At 37.6% G+C, this 17,704-nt stretch overlaps 1 protein-coding gene across 7 annotated transcripts in view; it reads left to right on the top strand.

Annotated features, from left to right (window-relative positions):
• Positions 1-17,704, top strand: part of KCNT2 (potassium sodium-activated channel subfamily T member 2) — a 114,452-nt gene that overhangs the window by 54,279 nt on the left and 42,469 nt on the right. For all 7 annotated transcript variants that reach the window (XM_038143769.1, XM_038143773.1, XM_038143772.1 and 4 more), the window contains 4 exons: positions 8,991-9,171; positions 11,248-11,412; positions 12,917-13,053; positions 14,867-14,930. In XM_038143769.1, the coding sequence (XP_037999697.1) occupies positions 8,991-9,171; positions 11,248-11,412; positions 12,917-13,053; positions 14,867-14,930 (547 nt within the window). The remainder of the gene's footprint in view (positions 1-8,990; positions 9,172-11,247; positions 11,413-12,916; positions 13,054-14,866; positions 14,931-17,704) is intronic.

Here is a 17,704-nt window from a genome sequence, read left to right on the forward strand (position 1 = left end):
TTTCCTTGGTCACTGTCCAAAGGGTTGTCTCTAGCTAAGACTGTAGGTCAACAAGGAGGTGACTGAAATAAAAATACCTTTCCAGAAGGATCACAAACCAGGAAAATTTATTTATGTGGCACATATTTTCATGTGTGCTCCTATTTTTTTTAATAACAATTCATTATGAAATAGAAGAGCCAAAGCATACCATTTGAGTGTTTTAAAAAACCCAGGCTATGTCTTAGATGACATTGCAGTTTCCATACACCCCCTTTGTATCTTGTACTCTGCAGTGAACTTTCTGCTCATCAGGAATCTGCAGACAGTGTTCTAAATGGACAGACTGGGTATATCAGTGCACTTTTCTTGGGTCTGCCCATACAGCCACCCCTCTAAGCAGCTGTGTGGACACTCCCCTTGCAAAGCAGCAGCACAGCAAATGCTTCCATTTAGCTCACTGCCTGCTTGAACTATCTTTGCCTTAAGACTGTCATGGAATCTAGCAGCTACGTTGAGAACAAACTAAACACACATGCGGAGGGTTTACTTTTGTAGCCCAGATCCAGCAAAGGTTGCTGGCAAGCTGCAGAGCTCTCTCTGTAATTATTGGCCAGATTTTCTATTTCTAATATTGACAGGGAGGTTACAGATCTGACAGTAACTGGTGGCCTTTGTTCTTTCCTGTGCAGGTGACCTCACTGATAGAGGTACCAACACTTAGAACACCTAGGCACATGAAAGAAGCTTAAATAATACCAAATTTGTGCATGTAACAGCCAATATATCGAAGGGAAACACTCGCCATGAGAACAAAGACCATTGATGAGTCAGTGTTCACAGGGCATCTTGAAATGCAAGAAATATACACCACTGTCCTCATGTGATCTGACTACAGCCTTTTATCTTAAACACTCTTTCTATATTTAGTTTCCAGAAGGGAGGCCAATAGAAAGTTTCCCATTGCCCAAAGTCTCTGGAAATTTAGGCTGGAAAGAAAAATACCGCTTGTGAGCTTTCCAAAGGGCTGCATGCCTCATGGCTGTGATTAAAGGAGATAAGACAAGAGGCATTTGATTTGAGCCACTTGCAAGTTTTAGACCACTCCAGCCTGTATTTGTTTCTGGTTTGAGTTTCACAGCAGGATAAGCGCTGCAAGAAAGTCCATTCTTCCTGAATATTACTTACCTGTTATTCTCTAAGAAATTCTTTTGTTTATGGTGCTAGAGACCATAAAATGTTGCAGCTGGAGTAAGGTAACTCTGGCTTGCCCTGAAGCAGTTGTTTCAGTAGCAGCAATGAGAGCAGCAAAAAGAAGTTGCACTCAAAGTGCAGCCAGATGAAAGGCTGTCGAGGAGATGTAAAAATGGATATCATTGTAAGGACGATACATGAATATCCTTAAAAATCAAATGAAAATGCAAAATCTGATAAGGAGAGAATTTTGACTTAACAATAAAATTAAATTCATTTGTCATTAAAATATGCCATGACTTGAGTCAGGTTGAAAATTAACAAAAGGTTTCTGTCAGTAGCTAACAGAATATTCTACATGCTGGGTTAGCTTTTTCTTATGCACATTTAACAAATACTCAGATAATGAATCTTTCAATTGTTAGTTCAGTTTGATTGAGGGAGTGTGGGTGGTTTGCATAACAACTGTTACACCATAAGAGTGTTTCAAAACTATTGCAAGAAACATTAAACATGATGTTCTAAAGCATAACATATCGGGTGTATTAAATTAGAGGTTTGCATTTGAATTTTCCAGCACAACACATATAATTTTTGAATATTATAAATAGATTACTTAATTATTCTTCTAAGGAGGGATAGGTAAAGAATGTCACCTAATTCTGTAGCACTCTGCAGGTGAGGAGTATCTGGTGGTTAAGTAGTGACTGCACGATTGTTTCCTGAGTAGTTCCTGACTCCTTGTGTGAGCAGACCAGATCAGGCTCCAGCAGGCTCTTGGCTGCCACAGTGTTGACACACTGTAGCTGGGCTGCCAGAATTTACTTTGTTTACCATCAAAGCTCTGGGGCAGACTGAAAGCACACACATACAGGTGCTCCTTTGAGCTTAGAGGCTGAAGTGTGGACAGACCTGCCTGTGGAAACACACTGAGCTGAAGGCTGCCCACAGAGGGACCCTGCTTGTGCAGTCTCAGTGACCAGAGCTCCTTAATTGCAGCTCCACTTCTTGTCCCTCTAAAGGCAGCAGCAGGAGTAGAAAGGTTCTCACTCAGAGTCAACAAATATTTATATACACTTGGTAATTTCATAATACCCTATTCTGCTTAACAAGATGTTCTGTAGTTGCTGGAAGTCACATGAGTTCCTTGGGGGAGAGTTTATTTTTATAAGTTGGGCTTTTGCAACCAGTAGCTGCATATAATGTTCTGATCTTTGGGGAAGGAAAAGGCTTATAAAGGACACCATGGGTAAGTAATAATCATATCATCAAACATCATAATTTGGGATAAAGATAAAATTGGAAGACAAACAAAAAATGACCTTTCCATCTGAAGAGAAAGTCTGAATTAATTTCTGACATGGTGGCATTGTTGTGTAGTGAAAGTAAATTCATTGCCCTTACCTCAACTTGTGTTCCAAGTCCCACAGAACTGAAAAGTTTGATTCAAAGCCTGCTGAATTAATCCAAGTCTTCCCCTTCCATATTGTGATTCTGAAAAAAATAAAAGGGACAGTGTTGTATGAAAATAAATGCTGGTCTCTGAAAAAAACATATCTGGAAAAGTAGATTTATGTTGAATTGTCAGCTGAAGTGACATTGGCGTTGCAAAAATGTCTGAGATTGTCACAACTTTTGTCCATTAATAGTAAGAAACCACCATGTCCAAGTATCTGTTTTGTCCTGTCAGGGAATACCTTGCAGCTTATCTACTGCATTTGTTGGATCAGTTGTTGCCAACTAAGAGCAGCAAGGGAATTTTTCTACCTATTTACTTTAAAGGCAGCATGACAACCTTCATCTTTCCAGTCAGCAGTTCTCCTTCATTTCTTTCACTGTCTTGTATGTAATTAATATTTTCTTTGTCATGAAATTCAGTAATTCCTACAGCTTTAAAGTCTTGTGTGGAATGACAGGTGAAAATAGCAACTTTTCATTGCAATACTTAAATTTGATATATTTACATTATATATTGTACCAAATTCTGTCACATTAACTTGATGAAAATTGTACATCTACTTAAACTAGTGTTTGGTTTTTTTTCCTATTTTCATGTTTATGGAAAATTGCTTTTAGAAAATAAATTAGAAAAAACCTGCTGCTTTTAGGAAATACCTGAGAAGAGGCACAAGGCTTGGAAAAAAATTGAGGCATTTGGTTTTTAGCAAGTTAAAACCTCATCTTCAGGGCTTTTGGATGGGATTAGCATTTTATTATTAGTCAAAGTATTTTGTGATTGTTGCTTCACTCTTTTACTTGCTGCAGTTTCTGCATATCCCTTGTTCTTTTTGTTTGCCTCTTCATTATTTACACAAGAGTCAGGCTTTCCGTCAGAAAGCATCAGGTTTTTAGGTCACAGGTAGGGTGATTACCAACACCTTCACATTCTGCATGTATTGTCACTCAGAAGTCAACAGACAGTATTTCCATATGCATCTGATAGAGGGAATGAAAAAGAAATGCACTTTATTGTCACTCCAGTTAAATTAGCATTCAGCCTGGAGTTTGTGAAAATTGCATGTCTAATGATCATATGAATACTAACTCTCCACACTGAGCATTGCTGTTCCATAATGTCTAATTTTAAAATATGGGACAAAACTGCATCTGGCTCTACATGATGTTCCAGAGAAGACTGAACACCCCACAGAGACAATTTCTAGTATGAAAAACTGTTTTTCTCTGTAAAAAGCAGGGCATTCTCCAAATACAGCATTAGTCCCAGCACCATTTTCATTTCAAGGATTTAAGACTGGCACCAGCTTAATATTAACATCTTTGGCAAGTAGTGAGCACCTTTTGCCAATTTTAAGGACCTCTATAAATTTATCAGACTTTTATGAGGTATTACATCTTCTAGCGTGAGACTGAAGAATGGAATGTTCTATAGGTACATTTTATTTTGGTGTAGAGATTGAGGAAGTTTCCTTAAGCAGTTACAGTCACTTTAGTGGTAAAACGTGTCTCAAATGCTTGTCTGTATTTCCTGGAAGTCAACATGGTCCTTTTATTCAGCATTTCACTGTATTTGTACTTTACCCATGAATATTTGCTAGAGTTAGTGGTCTGTCAACAATTTTGTTGACTGGTAGTTCATTCCAATTTTTCTCATAAAGAAAAAAAAATCTGCAATAGTAGGCTCATAAATTGTTAAAATAACATTTACAACTATTGGCAGTATAGGAAAATCAAATAATGAGAGTTTAATTTCTAATTTTTTTCTAGCATCACAATTCTCTGGGAGGATATGAGGAAATTGTTCAGAGTTTTAGATGTGAAAAACCTATGAGATCCTTGCTTAAGCAGGATTGCTACTCTTGTGAGTTAGTTCAGGTGTAGATTCTGTAGTACAGAAGCACTGGGCCTTTGCCACAGAATCACACTGAATCTGATAGAAGGGATCCATGTTGATTTCAACACATTCATTAGCTAGTCCCTTCAGCCAGCTGCTGCAAGCATGGCAAAGCAATTACACAAGGTGGAGCTCAAAGGTACAGGTCCAAAGGAAAGTGCTGGCAATTGCTGCCTAATCCTCAGCACACAGAAGCAGCTCTGACTTTTGGCTCAGCCTCTGATGCATTATTTTAGACCTCAAGAAGCTGTATGTGTAAACAATAATTTTCTCTAGAAGTGAAAATGTAGAAATCAGATTAATTTGTCAATGCTGACAAATGAAAATATAAATTGAGATCAAATGGACTCTAAACAGTTGGTTATAAATAAGGATAGTTAATGTACAGTGTTTGCAAAATACTATCCAAATGGTTCTTGTTACATCCATTTCTGTGACATGCTTCTGCAGCATGATCAAAAACTGACTGTCTCAGGGATTATTTTACTCTGCAGCATTTATTTCTGTAGTGCATGGAGAGACAGGTTATTTACAAACAGGAGTTAGTTTTGGCACATAAGATACTCAAGCAAACAAAGATTCCTGGAACTAGAAAGAAAGCTTCCAGTAAAACAGAGACTGAACTCTCAAAAGTTCAAATAATACCCAAAATAAACATTACCAATCTTCAGAGATTACATGTTATTTTCTTCTTGTTTTTCAAGTGCAGTGGTAGCAGTGTTTGGAAAGATACTTCTGTCCTCTAGATGTTTGTAATACATTTTCTGATACTACTTTTTCTTCAGCAGACAATTTAGCTTTCTGTGGGATTTTTTAGAAATACTAAATCTCTTCTGCATTGAAGCAATTTTGTTTTGTTGGGAGTGCCTCCCTTAGATCCATTGTGAAAAGACAACCTTCCTGAATTCACAGGAGTCCTAAAATTGGCATAGAAGGTGCTGAATTGGCATTATGTTTAACGCTCTGTGTACTGATTATTACAGTGGTTTATTTTCTCCTCAAAAACAAGTAGGTGTTAGCATTGCCTTTACTGTACATTCCTTTCCTGCTTGAAGTAATTTTGTTTATCCAAGGATGACTAAATAAATTACTTAGTTTCAGGAGATGAAAGAGGAAGAGGAAGCAAACAAGGAGGTAAAAATATCACCAAAAATATCAAACCAGGCAAAATATGAAGCCCAAATTACTGCAGATTTCCTTATGTCAGGAAACATAAGAAATAAGTGTACTTTTACATGCACAATTTATGCTGAAAGTAATGATTAACACTTCATTTCTGAAAAAGAAAGATGATACTACTATTTATCTAGGAATTGGGATGTATTAAAAGATGTCCATGAGTTGTGGGGAATGGAATAACTAATCCATGTGGACTTGGCTTCTTGGGCATCCACTGATGTTCCACTGCACTCTCTCTGCAGTGTAATCAGGTAATTCCCAGACAGATGGGAATGTGCTATCAATGCTGAGTAACATTTCTCTAAAGGCTTAGTTGGTGAGCTGAAAGTGTAATATTCTTGGGAGAGTAGTCACAGAGGTAATATTTTAATTTTTAATTAGAGTCCCTTAAAGCTGCCTCAGAAAATCAGTTTTTTCTGCAGTTTGGTGCTCTCTGGTTCTAGTAAAGACAAACAGCAGAGCACCAAAACACCCTGACTTGGTAACCTGATTTTGGATTTATCATTCCCTTGTATGCAGGGTGAGAGTTTCAAATACAGTTTGGTAGAACTACAAATGAGGTGCAAATAATTTTGAGGAAAGAAATAAATTTGATCAACAAGTTCTTAAAAGAGCTGGATTTCTTCTTCAACAAAGAAGCAGCTCCCTTGTCTTGCTGACTTTAATATTGTTAACTAAATGTGGGAAGCTCTGGCTCGTGCCCACTAAGTTCAATGAGAAACATCTTGAATCCACAACATTTTGGATCAGGCACATTATTTTGATGGTTTTAAGGAATAGGAATACATAGAACTGTAAGAGGGTAGAGCTGATCAACTGAAATCTTGATCTCAATAAATTCCAAGGGAATTCTGTTGTTTGTTTAGAAATGGCTGAAATGGTTCATGGTATATTACTTTATTTCAATTCAGCTAAAGTATGGTTGAGTGGGCTGTCTATGGAAATCTCAATAATAGCAGCAGCAACAATAATTCAAACCCTGAATTTTCCATCATCAAGCTATTACAAAATGTTAAGTTTTTAGAAAAAATCAAGAAATAAACAAACAATTCTAATTCCTTGAAAATTAGAAAAAAAACCCCAGCCTGACAGTACCAAATTTTTATATTTTAATCCATTCTGTCAAATTCAAGGAGTAAAGCTGACCCTTTTGCATTTACAAACACCAAGCCATTTCACAGATATGAACATTAGAAAAAATACATTTCTACCAATGATAGGCTCATGCATTATGGTTCAATACAACCTCTTCTGCAGATATATTTAATCTGCTGAGGGCAGTGGTGTAATAGTCCTGTTGGAGGGGAACCATATCCCTGGCTCAGTGTAACTGTTGCTTTCTTGGCCCTTATGAGCTTAATTCCTGAAGTGAAGGTTATGTGTTTCTGGGGTTTATCCACAAAAGGCAACCAGAGAGAAGAAAATGCACACAGGTGAATAGGAATAATAAAAATAAAGAATTAAAAATCCATCTCCATTCTGCTTTTAAAGCTACATGTCACTTATGTGAATATTGATATTAAAATAGCTCCTTTTTCCATGTTTCAGAGCCTTTACAATATACTTCATTATTTCACATTAAAACTAGAAAAGGCTTTAGCTGAGAAACTTCCTGTCTGAGACCAAAAGAAAGCTTCATTAGCATAATTACTTACAGTCCTTCTGTTAGTATTTTCAGGGACAAAAATATAATTATCCTTTTACTAAAAAAAAAAAAAAAAAAAAAACCAAAAAAACCACCCCAGTAAAACTGTGAACATAGTGAAATAATGGAAGATCTGGATTACAACTCCAGTGAAAAATGTGGGATGAACTGGATAGGAATATAAATACCAGTTCTGACTGAAGTATGAAACTTAGGCAAACAACAGGGAAAAAAGCCCACCCTTTTTAGAACATTTTGAGATGTGTGAAAACTACAAATGCTAGAACTGTGAAAAGGAAACAGGGAATTTGATCCATATGTTCTGGAAATGCCACTGCCCACAGCTAAATTATATTTGGAGAACAGAACAGAGAAAAGAAGAACAACTGCTAACACTGTTATAAACACAGGGTCTCCCTGGTGATGCAAAGGTCTTCCCATGGCAGATATTAATGAGGGACTCTTACCATCTGGATACCATGCATGAAGAAATAATATTTAGTATGTTCTAGAACAATTACTGAGGAATATGATGTGATTTATTAATTATTTATCTAATTCTCTGAGGAGAAATCATCCTGCTAGCTCCAAGGGGAAAAAGTCCTGTTCAGGGTGGTTCACACAATGGGGGTTTTTTTAACATAAATGAATATAATTTAAAGCCAGAACTGAACTAAGTAATTCCAGTGTATCAGAGAAGATCATATTTTAAGCTTGGGAAGCTCTTTGCTCTGATACATATTTACAAAGTGAAATATTTTTGAAATCTGCAGTGTTTGAAATAGCAGGATGACCTGTGGAGAGATTCTGTTACAGCTTCTCAAAACCAAAAGCACATTATGCTGATTCCAAGAAAAGTAATTACCAGTTAACTTGGGCTGCTGTTTACTTCTTCTTGGGAATGTGTGACTGGAAGGGGTGAACTCCACTTGCTCTGCTATTACAGACCCAGCCCAGCCCTGTATTTCTGCTCTGTACTTTCAATCTCACCAATTGCCACCTCCCACTTCCTACCTGGAGGCTGTCCCTGGATGCTCTTTCCTCTGATAATTCAGTAGTCTGCAGTTCTCACATTCGCTTTATTCCAGACAGTCAGTACCCATTTGTACCAAGAGAAACCTCCCAAAATGCAACGTGGGCTCTCATAATGGTTCACATCAATAACTTTGCCACAGAAAGGGCCAGAGACCAACACAAAGAGAGACAGATTTACAGAAAGCTGTATGTGCAGTTTTCTTGGCCATGGCAGCAAACCTCCCTGAAAAAGTTGAAACATATCTATAAAAAATGTTGAATGGTGGCAGTTCTATACCATCTGTTTTGTTCTGGTTTAGAAAGGAATTGCATCAATCCATGATGTTCTATATACCACCTCTCTTTCACAACAGCCACTAAGCAAAACCTAGCAACAGTTGTGCCTATCATATTAGAATAATCAAAAATGTGTTTCTTTTATTACAAATGACTCTTGAAAATTCTAACAACATAGCACTTCTGGTTTGATATGAATTTTTACTTTTCTTTGAAAAAAAAGTCTTTGCTAAGCAATTTATGAATTCTAAAAATAGTTCTCTGCACATATAATCATCAAGCTTGAACAGTTTTTATTTTTCATGTCTTTATTCATTCTTTTCTACGTAGTATTTGTGGAATTCAGCATCTGGAACGAGCAGGAAACAGGTTGACTCTCTTTGACTCCCTTTATTTCTGCATAGTGACATTTTCTACTGTGGGCTTTGGGGATGTTACACCCAAGATATGGCCTTCAAAGCTGCTTGTTGTCATTATGATCTGTGTTGCTCTTGTGGTGTTGCCCATACAGGTAAATGCAGATTTTTTTTCTCTTTAGAATTGTTTTTGAAACAAAGGAACAATAACTGAAATAATTTATTGTTACTATTATAATTGCTACTATTATTATAATATATACTGTAAATATATTATCTATATATTATAAAAGAACCATCTATCTCTCCTACTGTGGTTTTTTTCCTTTTTCCTGTATGTTCTCCTATAATCTAGATTTATGCTGAAAAACAGGGCTTTGATAACAGTTTTCAAGTGCTGATGAAAATTTTGTGCACCAGTCATGTACCAGAGAGGCCTTCGTTTATCCTGAGATATGGGTTTGTTATTAATGGAGCAATTACCAAAAAGCCCCACAACAGTAGCCAGCACTTTTTTTATGAGTACAGCTTTTCCTCTGCAGGCTCTCCCTGTTTCTAATCTTGGTTCTCTCCACTTCCTCTCTTACTCTTACAGCTCAGTGCTAACTTGAAAAAATCTCATTAAATCTGCAACTCAAGCAAATTGGGTTCACAGCTGTGTATGGAACAGATGCACACAGACCCAGCAGCACAGTTAGGAATTTTTCATGCCTGCCTAAGTTTAGGACTTCTAACAGTTTCAACAGGGAAAGAGCAATTTCTGAAAATCCAAGTATTTCAAGGAGTCAGTCAGTTTTATTAAATTTGTACCAAGCGTTTTCCAGCTCATTAGGTGAGGCTGGATGACAGAAACCCTGAGGTTACATGGGAAACCCTGCCAGGATGTTCACTGTTCCACACAGGGGGATCACCCAGCCAGAAAAAGAGGATGTGGGGAGACACTCTGCATTTTTACCAAAGCTTACAATAGACCTGCTAGACCATGAAGCTCCAAAGTTTCTCACACAGCCATAGTTTCCAGTCTCTGCTTCTTTGGCAGAGAACTAAAGCTTAGTGTGGGCAGACAACACACAAGCCCTGGGAGGGTGGCAGCTCAAGCTTTCAGCATTAATTTTCTTGAAGTTATTTAACACTCTAATTAAATATTGAATGTATGTATTCATAGCCATATGCACCAACACAATTATATTCTCACTCAGTGAAAAATTAGTAAAATATATATTCTATTGAAAACTAAAATGTGCTCTGTTTAAGAAACTTGGAATTTTCTAGGACATAAAAATTTCATCCTTAAGGTGGTTCTGATACATACTTCAGGCTCAAGAGCTCCACAGGAGCAGTAAATAGCCTAGAATCTACTGGAATTTCACATAAATTTATTATTAGCTACTTTATTTTATACCTTTGTAGTGATAATGGGGCTTCATATAGTTTTCTATACACATAAGCGTGGGAGGCATCCTCTCCTGAGCCCTGCAATGAAATGAAATCAGTTATTATTCATGATCCAGCCTTTCCATCAGTGGAATGTGGAGGAGAAAAAGATGCTATCACACAGCCATACAGTTAAATTGATCTCAGTATGAAGCATGTGTTACAAGAAGCTTTGAACTGGTATTAGTATGTTTCTTTACAGACTGTTATCCTCATACCTGCAGGTATTGTTCAGCTGACAAAGGCAATATTTCTGTGTCAGCAGCTGCTGTGTATTTAAGTTGTATCTAAAATTATAAGGCAGACAAGAGAGTTTACAGAACATTAGAAAACGTTCACCTTCAGAACATTATAAAATCTCTGAGAATATTTACTGCCCAAGCTAAGAGAAAATGGTGTCTCTTTCCAAGTATATTCACAGTATGTGTATGAAAACTTAACCTTTCATACGAGGGAAGCAATTATGTCACAATACTAGAAAAAGAGAGCTCAGAGGCATAAAATACTTAAAGGAATAAGGTGCCAGCCTTCATTCTTTTCTAAACTCCTGTGATTTAGTGTATTCCCATGGTATTTTAATGAATTTTCACTGCTGTTTGTGTGTGTTAGATTCTGGCACCATTGCCGTGGTCTGTGCTCACCTTATCAGAGAACACTGTACGAAGAAAAAGATACTGGGGCTAAGCACAGCTTTTCATAAGGATGTGAGATGAACAATGCAACATTGCCAAGTCATTATAGAGTTGAAGCCCTCACCTACTGGTCTCTATTTCACTGACAATCAGCATCTCTTGCAGTTTGAACAGCTGGCATATTTGTGGATGGAGAGGCAAAAGTCCGGAGGAAACTACAGCAGATACAGAGCTCAGACAGAAAAACACGTTGTGCTGTGTGTGAGCTCTCTGAAGATTGACTTGCTCATGGATTTCTTAAATGAATTCTATGCCCACCCCAGACTGCAGGTACTGAGAATGGAAAAATAAACCCCCCAAAAAGCCCCTCAAAACACTGTTTGGTTGTTGTTTTGGTTTTTGTTTGTTTGTTTTAAGAAAAGTTTCTGTATTCATAAAACTGGTTTTTGGAATAGATAGGTGAATTGGGAATCTATACTTGCAGTAAGAAGCTGAGATACAGAGTGTAAATGTTAAATTGAGGTATTGAGGGGAAAAGACTAAATAGGTAGAATTAGTGTCTTGTTGAATTGTGCCAGTCTTTCTAGAAACAGGTGTTTCCATGCAAATTCCTTAGATTCTACCCTAAAACAGAAAATAAATGAAAGCTACTCAGTTTATTTTTCCCATTGTTTTGAGACTGGATCCAAAAATCATCACAATTAAAAACATCCTTTGGTTTTCACATTTTTCTTTGTTTTTTGCCAGCATTAGGAATCACACGGTGGGTCAGGTTGGAAGACACCACTGGGGGTCATCTGGTCCAACCTCCCTGCTCAGGCAGGGTCATCCTAGAGCACATTGTACAGGCTTGCAGGAAAAGATCCTCTTGGAATTGTGGAAATTAAGAAATAAATACATGTACTTTAAAGGACAAAGATGTTGACAGAATACACCGATTTTGTTAGTGCACACATGTTCCCTAGGTAATGCAACCTTGTCATATGGCTTATGGAACATCTAGAAGCTTATTTCCATGAGAGATCAATTTGGATTTATTATCATTGTCTTTGCTACAGACTCTCCCTTTTAGTAAACCACCTCTATGTCTTTTACTAAGTTACCTGTGGTATCATGCTTCATTAACTACTGCAAGAATCACACAAATACAACCCTCAGACGGCTGAGCAGCAATTTGCCAAATCCCAAATCCAAAATATTCCCCCAAACAATTAGCTAGTAAGAGGCATAAGCAATTGCACGAAGAAATCCAGTTCTTTATAGATTGAAACACAACATTTCGTTAACTAAGCTGAAGAATGAGTCAGGCTCTGTGATACACTGGAAACAAAGAAGAAAAGCCCTAATACTACACAGGTAACTTAAAAGGGCTTACATACATTCCCTTCCCAGCTGAAATTGAGTTGGACTCCAAGATATTGGAGATCTTTTCCAACCTTAATGATTCTGTGCACCAAGCTGAAGGATACAGATGGTACACTGCATCCAATGCCATTTTGCTTTCTGTGGAAATCTCTCCGTTGCAGAAAGGGAGATTTCTGTGACCAGCCTAAGCTATGGCCTAAGCTCTCACTCTCCTCTGCTATGTTCCATTTATTCCTTCCTTTCATTTGTGCACTTACGGATCCTTCAAACCATCCTTGCTTTTCCTTTTCCAAGTAGCACAGGAAGCAGTTTGGATTGGCCCATTAATGTGAAGGAGAAATTCTGAGGAAATAAATTCTGCCTGTCAGTGTCTTATCTGAGACATTTTTGACATCTCAAGTCACTGTTGACTCATTCTCCAGCAACATTAACCATGACTATTTCCCCTTTTTTTCCCCTATTTTGACAGGACTATTATGTGGTTATTTTGTGTCCTACGGAGATGGATGCTCAGGTCCGAAGGGTGTTACAAATCCCGATGTGGTCCCAAAGAGTTATCTACCTGCAAGGCTCAGCCCTAAAAGATCAAGACCTATTGAGAGCTAAGTAGGAAATATTGACCATTCTTTTTTACTTTTACATTCATACTGTTTGATAAATGTTTAAAAACAACAAAAGCTGTGCTAGAAGGAAAGCCATGCTCATTTAGAAGGTGAAGCAAAGCTCTTTAATATAACTTGTTTTTCTTAATATCTGAAATTTTGAACCCAATGTACAGTACTGTTTTTTTAAGTTCAGGCTGGTAACATTAATCAACTGTTCGGCTATACATACCTGAACTCTTCAGGGCCCTCCTCTTGCCACATATTTCCACCACTTCTAAGAGATGCTCTCTGCAAATTAATAGTGAATGACATTTATCAAAACACATCAGTCATGCAGAGTTCCTCACACACACCTCCCCCCAGTGCTCAATCAGTTGAGCTGCAAAGGAGTTCACAGTGAAATTCATTTAGAAGGGTCATCTCTTTAAACTCTCCAAAGAGAGGGGAAGGTGATTCTTAGCAAATAACTGATTTAACTCATCTGCATTGCTCTGTGTTGTAGAGAACTAAAATTAAGCCATTACCTGTCTGGCTATTTGTGTCATTCTTTACCTGAGGGGAGTTATTTCCAAGAATCTCATCTGTGAGAAGCTTCATAAGCAGTGTTACCTTCTCAGACTTCTGCCACTGAAAAAAACAGTGTTTAAAATTGGAAAAGACAAAGCTTTGTTCAGGATTAGAAATTTTCTTTTGGAGAGATCCTTTTTTTTTTTTTTTGCTTTTTGCTTTCTTGCTGATTTCAACAAGGAATTCATATGTGGATTTAGCTGACATTTGTTCTACACATTACAAGAATTAAAATTAGGCTGTTCCCTAAATATAATCTTGAATTTCACTTATAATAACCTGGAGGTAGTCAGCCGTGGAACTGTGCTTTTTCCTGCAGAACATGTAATTGAATGTACCTGTCACAGAATAATTTTCAACCTCTCCTGAGGGAAGCAGCATAGTGGGAATTTAATAGAACATTGGATATGAAATATAACCCAGAACCCAAGATATTTGGTGTATTTCTTTTTAATGAGAACATAATGTACTGAGGAGCTAACAAGGCACATGATGAAATTTTTCTACTAAATAAAGTAATGTTTACCAACAACAAAAAATAATCAAGAAGGGTCCCATTGTCAAAATGTATCCATATATTATATGTGAACCAATGTCAAAATAACATGATAAAAGTAACACCAAAAACCAAAGGAATACCAACAGTTGGGTGACTGCATCAGCAGTGAATAGCTAATTAACAAAAGACTGCATTTTTGCAAAAAAATCTCATCTAATTTTACTGAATTTTCTTTCCTATAACTTTGGTAAAGACCCTGTCTTCCCAGTACTACTCCTATGCTTAGCTAAAATTACTCATAGAGCTCCCATGAGTTCTTCTAATCAAAGACACTGTGAACCGGAAATAGTTCATTTAATGCATAAATACACAGAAATGTCTGCCATTTATCCCAAACACATTATTCTTGGACCCAACTTTCTGCTCTCACTAGGCAAGACAAGTCTATTACCTGCTCCCTCTTGTTCATTCTTACCAGTAATAACTTGTGCATATTGCACTCTCCCACACCAGGCAGACTGGTGCTCTTTATTCACCTTCCATACTCATGGCAGATAAATACTTCACAAATTAAGTTTGAGGCCACTCTATTTTTACTACTTTGGCATAGCTTTTACTGTCACCAGGGTAAGAAATGAGAGCGGACTCATCTTTGTCTGTGTTCTGTTTCTCTGTGCAAGATCTGACTGCGAGACACAAGCAGCGAGTACCTGCTTGGGCTGTGACAGGTTTGTCTCCTCTCTTCCAGGATGGACAATGCTGAAGCCTGTTTCATCCTGAGCAGCCGCTGTGAGGTGGACAGGACAGCAGCTGTAAGTTGGGGAGGGAGAAATGACAGGATGGACAGGTTTCGCTGCCCTTACTCCTTTCTCAGTTCTTTTTTATGCAACAAGAGCAGAATAGCATAAAAGTACTCTCATAGTAGAGACATGGATACATTGATAACTGGTCATTAATCACTTCCAAGAATGCTACTCTGTCAATATTCAGAGTACCCAAACTGCTCTAGATATTCAATTTAATCAGTTGTATTTATTAAATCAGAAAAGAGACAGGTATCAACTGACTGGTATATTCAGAACTAATGAAGTAAAGCCTGAATTCAACTTTACAAATGAATTTGTGACTAATACAAGTAACAAATATATATGAGACTATTTGACCATTTTTCATATTGGTCATATTTTCATTTTTAAAAATGAAAAACTGCAAGATTCTTTAAATAAGTTTCTATGGGTTTGCCCATGCTGGATGTTATTTGCAGTCAGGTAAGTTACTGTCCACAAAGGAACACTGCTAAAACAAACTTCTGTGTAGTGCATCTGTGATAAAAGAATAAAACTGTGTGAACTAGAACTCTTCCAGCTAATGAAAGTATCTACTGATCACAGATATCCAGAAAAAAATCCACTGAGGATGGATTTATGAACATAACTTGAAATTTTTCACTATGTGCACTACAATAAATGATTGCAGTCTTGCCTCATTCAGCTCAATCTTGAACTCCAAAGGGGTTCAGTATTAGTCTAAATATCCCTGAAGATGCTTAGAAATTGCCCAACAAGACAGAACCAGTATTTATAATTCAGTAATTATATTTTAAGCAATCTCAACTAAAAATACTGTTTTGGTGCTACATTGTAAGAAATAGCAGTTATTTTTCTAAATGTTGAAAACAGATATAGTAAAAAATGAGAAATGAGAGCTTTGCATGATATCTGTAACATTACTTAATATATTTTCTATCACTTATTACTTCGTCTGGCATCAGAACTTAGTTAAAACATCTTAGCTAAAGATCCTGTTCTGGACCCATCCCTTGCAGAAATTCACTGAGTTCCCCGAGACATAAAGCTGTGCTCCTGCTATAACATTTAAACTTACTGGCCTAAGGATTTTGAATTTGATTCATCAGCAATAGACTCCTGAAAATGCAGCAGTGAAAGCCACTGAACTGGCAGTAAGTAATCCCAGAGTAGTCAAGCAAGGCAGAACTACTGCTTGGAAGTGACAGAGGGTCTGGGGTATTTAAAGGTAAGAACAAGCAGGAGTTCTTGCAATACCTGAAAAAATAGCTGTAACTTCTAGGAGACTGAAAAACTCCAAAATAGCCCTGGTGTCTTATCTAAATCAGTCATGATTTCATAATTCAGAATAAATCAGCTACACCATCTCCTTTCACATAATGTACTTGAGAGTTGCACAGTGGTTACAAATGAGAAATCCCATAAAATCAGAGTGTGATTTACACTGCACTGGGAAGGTTTATGCAGCATGAAGGACAGCAATACCACCAGTCAGCTGTTCATCTCTGCTCATAACTGCTGCAGAATTTATGCAAATAAAAGACAATTTTCAGCTCTGCTGGACTCTGCTGTAGGGCAGGCAGTGGGCTCTGCATGGAGCTCCCAGAGCTCCCGTCCATTGTGGCCAGCATGGTGCAGGTTTGGCTCTGGAGCCATGGCCCACTGCAGCTCTTCCTTTCTGCCCTCAGGAAACATCAGAATGGTACCTGGCACACTTCAGCTGTCATTACAGACTTCTGTCAAATCTCATTTCTCTTTGTACCCGGAGCACACAAACAGGCGCATCTCACCACAGGCCCTCTCCTGGTCCCTTCCCCTGGGCCACTGATATCTCAGGGTCAGTGGGATCTGAAGCTTTGAAACAAAGTGTCACCTCTCTGCCTTGTTCCCTCTTTTGCTGTCAGATTACCTTTTCACAGGGAATGCAATTATTTATTCTGCAAGTTGGAAGTTCTTACATTTTTTAAAAACTATTTTCTCTTACTGCCCCCTAGGGCTGTGAAATGAAATTTATTGTGTTTCTTACACTGCTCCAGCCTCATGGTAGTATACAGAAGGTTTGTTTGTCACAGGGCTGAAGGAAGTTCAGCTGTCATCCCAGTAACAATCTTTATATGTACCACTGATTTTCCACCCTGCTGTTGTTGAGAATCTGACAAACTGCTAAAAGAGACTTGGATCCTCTCCTGTGCATGACAGCTGTCAAAATAAAAGGAGGAGATTCCTGACCAGAAGAGCTGTTGTTACTCAAGTGATTTTTTTGAAGCCCATGAGGGTTTTTACCCCCCCAGCTACAATGCTCAAACAGAGGATTTACTCATTTGCCATGGATACCCCTGGCTGTTCATTGCTTGCTATTTTGTTAGTTAATAACTACTAGTGACAACACTTCTGCTGTTGCTGACTGCTTTGGTCTGAGGCTTTCTGAAAATTCAGAGATGGTCTAATTCAAGCTTGCACCTTTTTTTTCCCCCCTTCATTAATCAAATTGTGTGACTCTGTTGTACTGGTAATCTAAATTACAATGCCTTAATGGCATCACAATATGGATGCAAACATAGCAGGATATAACTAATTTATCAAGGATATAACTAATTCATGTGTGGCAAAAAAAAGATTCAATTAACAGAACTGCTTTACAATACATATTAAATGCATTTCCTTGAGTTCTTGTGATTTAAATGCACCCACTTTAAAACTTCCAGCTTTTCATACACGACCTTAAATATCACCTCTATATTAATCACCATTTGTATCTGTGGTAATTTTTGATCACTGAC

This window comes from Motacilla alba, chromosome 8, assembly GCF_015832195.1.
Source record: "Motacilla alba alba isolate MOTALB_02 chromosome 8, Motacilla_alba_V1.0_pri, whole genome shotgun sequence".
NCBI lineage: Eukaryota > Metazoa > Chordata > Aves > Passeriformes > Motacillidae > Motacilla > Motacilla alba.